The sequence below is a fragment of the Syzygium oleosum genome, unplaced genomic scaffold, assembly GCF_021117445.2.
Source record: "Syzygium oleosum isolate NSW1041296 unplaced genomic scaffold, Sole_v2.1 Sole_v2.49, whole genome shotgun sequence".
In the NCBI taxonomy this organism is placed as follows: Eukaryota; Viridiplantae; Streptophyta; class Magnoliopsida; order Myrtales; family Myrtaceae; genus Syzygium; species Syzygium oleosum.
The window spans coordinates 1427711-1431354 of NW_026607533.1; the positions used below are offsets into that span (position 1 = coordinate 1427711).

At 42.0% G+C, this 3644-nt stretch overlaps 1 protein-coding gene across 1 annotated transcript; it reads left to right on the forward strand.

Moving 5' to 3' along the window:
- Nucleotides 1-328: 328 nt before the first annotated feature.
- Nucleotides 329-3351, forward strand: LOC115689554 (putative mannan endo-1,4-beta-mannosidase 9). The gene is made up of 5 exons (XM_030615631.2): nt 329-766; nt 857-1051; nt 1461-1583; nt 2385-2590; nt 2712-3351. Exons 1-5 carry the CDS (start codon nt 437-439, stop codon nt 3064-3066), a joined length of 1209 nt encoding a protein of 402 aa, XP_030471491.1. The 5' UTR covers nt 329-436; the 3' UTR covers nt 3067-3351.
- The last annotated feature ends 293 nt before the right edge of the window (nt 3352-3644 follow it).

A 3644-nucleotide genomic window follows, 5' to 3' on the forward strand; every position in this document is an offset into this window, starting at 1 on the left:
TCGTCCTTTGGTACTAGGGTCTAATCATGGGTGACACTGTCAAAAAAGTTTCACTGTCCCGTCGCCATCGGGTAAATTATTTAGAAATGCGAAAAAAAGTCGACTAAAACTCGGGCGTCGCGTGAGCGGTGGTGACCTTGACCCTGCAGTGAAAAAGATGACGTGATTTACAAGAAATGATGTTGGAGGAGTTTCGTACGGGTTATGGTATGAAGCAGTTGATGCAATAAAGAGAGCAAGACGACTCGATTTGCTTGCATATTTGAACTAAGACATGTATCAACCAAAAAAAAAACTAAGACATGCCTATATAAGCCTCCCCATAGCATCACCAATACGTCCACATATTGACAAGTTCATTTCCTCTCTCTCCAATTTCTAAAACTCTATCAACATACACAGAAGTATCATCTCCAAAATTAGAGAGACGAAAAAAATGTGCCTAAAGTTTGTAGTCCTGGCTCTAGCGGCGCTCCTCCTCCGGGCGAACTGTGAGGTGGCGGTCGACAGGGTCGGGGGAAGTGGGTTCGTGAGAACGAAAGGGATACGTTTCGTGGCGAACGGGAAGCCGCTGTACCTGAACGGGTTCAACGCATACTGGATGATGTACATGGCGTCCGACCCGTCCACCCGGGACAAGGTTACGAGCGCTCTCCAGGAGGCCACCAAGAATGGCATGAACATCGCCAGGACTTGGGCCTTCAGCGACGGCGTCTACCGGGCCCTCCAGACCTCTCCCGGCGTCTACGATGAAGAAGTGTTCAAGGTAAAAATAGTAAATATTTTTGCTCGTGGCATACGCAAAATAAATTCTAGACACCTCACAGAGATTTGTGTGATTAATATTCTTGTTTAGGGATTGGACTTTGTGATATCGGAAGCTGGGAAAAATGGACTGTACCTGATACTGAGCTTGGTGAACAACTGGAAGGACTTCGGAGGAAAGAGTCAGTATGTGCAGTGGGCTCGGAAAAGTGGACAGTCGTTGAGCAATGATGAGGAGTTCTTCACTAACTCTGTCACCAAGGGTTATTACAAGAATCATATCAAGGTTTGTGTGTCCGTGCTTTCTGTTCTTCTATCTGTATATGAATTCAATTCAGACATAAATACCAGCAACACCATGATTTTTAACATACTGCATCTGAGATTGATAAAAAGTTCATTTTTGGCAGATACAGGGGTAATGAGAATCTGGGTGTCTTTTTTTCCTTGTGGTAATTCCTAATATGAAGGTGAAAATGTTGGAATTCATGCAAAAACAAGATCAAAGGGACTTATTTGAAAAGAGGATAATAAATCGAGATTGCCCGAATTAGGAAAACCTTTGTGATAAAACCTGAGATTTATGTCCAAGCTTAAGTTTGACACGTGGCGAAGGGAGTCCTTTGAAGACATCCTAGGACTAATCAGGAATCTCTGTCTGTTTACGTATTTTATGTGGTGTGATGAAATTGCAGGCAGTGCTGACGAGGATGAACACCATAACGGGAGTGGCGTACAAGGACGATCCTACCATCTTTGCATGGGAACTCATGAACGAGCCTCAATGCCGGTCCGACCCCTCTGGCAAAACTCTTCAGGTCTCTCTCTCGATCTCTGTTTAATTTATATAAATTTGTGGAGGTAATAGACAGAATCAATCGAACACTTAGCGATAGTGTCAATCAATAATGAGTTTGCGACATTTTTACCGCATCTGCAACAAATTTACGCGCGAACAAAGCAACATATGGCATCAGCATCCATGAATTTCTCAGTGAAACTCTGCTAAGATGGGGTTCGTACTTTTTCGTCATAAAATTAAAACTGTAAATTCATACATCCTAATGATATTAGAAGACAAGGATAGACGTACGGGGAAAGACTTTAATCAAGAAAAGGACTAATGAGTAAGATGTCACCATAGTGAAATGAGATTTCGCTTCTGTTTGGGCAAGTTTGGTTCTTTACCGGAATTCATCCACTTGAAGTGTAAAGTCACCAATTTCTTTGCTTAAAAGGAGAGAGATTTTTGGATATCGCATTGACGTGATGCAGAAGAAGAAGCAAAACAGAAAGATCTGCTCAGTCATTGTTAACGTTCGGCAATTGCTAGTAACAATGCCTTTTTGCTTTTTTGTCCTCGTGACATTAGTCCATGTCATTTTCAAATCACACATGACCACGACGTCGAACCAACCCGGAACAGTTTTCCTGAATAGAACATCACATTCGTGGCTTTATTAGTTACAGGAACTATAGGCTGTCTCAAAGTAACCAATTCTCTAATCGTGTTCTATTTACAGTATCAAATTAGTGAGGAGAAATAAATTGAATCGAGCGACATCACTTCGTAATAATTTGTTAGTCTTGCCATTAATCAGTTCATTTAGCTTGTTCAGGACTGGGTGAGCGAAATGGCAGCGTACGTGAAGTCGATCGATAGTAATCATATGCTGGAAGTTGGACTCGAAGGGTTCTATGGGCAATCGGTTCCAGGGAAGCAGCAGATCAATCCTGGCGGTTTGCTTGTCGGGACTGATTTCATCTCCAACAACCAAGTCCCCCAGGTCGACTTCGCCACGATACACATGTACCCCGAATCATGGTAAAGATCAGAACATGCCCTCCAATCCCTCAAATCGCGCTACATCCTGGCGCTTCGACCAAAATTGCACCTCTTATGTTGTTTTTCCTTGTCTTGGCTAATTAATGTTTTTTCTTGACAGGTTGCCTAGTGCAAGTGAGGGGGACCAAGCTGCATTTGTGGACAAATGGGTTCAAGTCCATATTCAAGACTCCAACACCATCCTCAATAAGCCGATCATACTTGACGAATTCGGTAAGTCATCGAAGTCATCGGGTTACAGCTTAGAAAAGAGGGACAGCTATTTCGGGAGGCTGTACGACACGATCTACACGAGTGCAAGCAATCAAGGATCGTGTGCTGGCGGCCTCTTTTGGCAGCTGTTCGCTCAAGGCATGGATAACTTCAGCGACGGGTACGAAGTCATATTAGAGCTGAGCCCTTCCACAGCCAGCATCATCGCTCAACAGTCTCGCAAGATGTCGTCTCTCACATGATGAGAAGAAGACCAAGATCGAGGAAATAAGAACAAATGAATTCCGCTATTTTGTGATTTAAATGTGTGAAATTTATATCGATTTGCTGCTTAAAAGCAGTTAAAATTGAGTTATGGAGAATTTGAGAGGAATGTAGAGTTATTTTATTGATGTCAATCATATTTGACACCAATGTTTGGTGCTTTACTCGAAATCGTAGCATGTGTTAATAAATATATAAATGGGTAAAGCTCGTGCGACATTGCGCTATATGATTGAGAGCTTTACCTAGTACCGTGTTCTTAATGATTGTTTTAGCAAATCTTTAATTCTCGCAAGTCTCTCATTTTGCATTTCTAATCCTCATGCATATTTGGTATCAAATTTTGCATCTCTAACTTTTATGCATATTTTGATAATAAATCTTTATGATAAGGTGAAATAAGTAAAAGACCTCTTCGTCTCCTTGTCTTAGTGTTGCGTGAGCTATGAGCGTTTTACCTCAAATATCTTGAATCCACAACTCTCTTCCAGAATCGACAATTCCCCTTCAAATTATTCCCATCATTTTGGTGTACTTTCCAGCATCGCTACTCTCG

Excerpts from the sequence above, each read along its gene's own strand:
- LOC115689554 (XM_030615631.2), top strand. The coding sequence starts at position 437 with ATGTGCCTAAAGTTTGTAGTCCTGGCTCTAGCGGCGCTCCTCCTCCGG. Across the intron at positions 1,052-1,460 it reads ATTACAAGAATCATATCAAG|GCAGTGCTGACGAGGATGAA; the intron begins GTTTGTGTGTCC and ends ATGAAATTGCAG. Across the intron at positions 2,591-2,711 it reads CACATGTACCCCGAATCATG|GTTGCCTAGTGCAAGTGAGG; the intron begins GTAAAGATCAGA and ends TTTTCTTGACAG.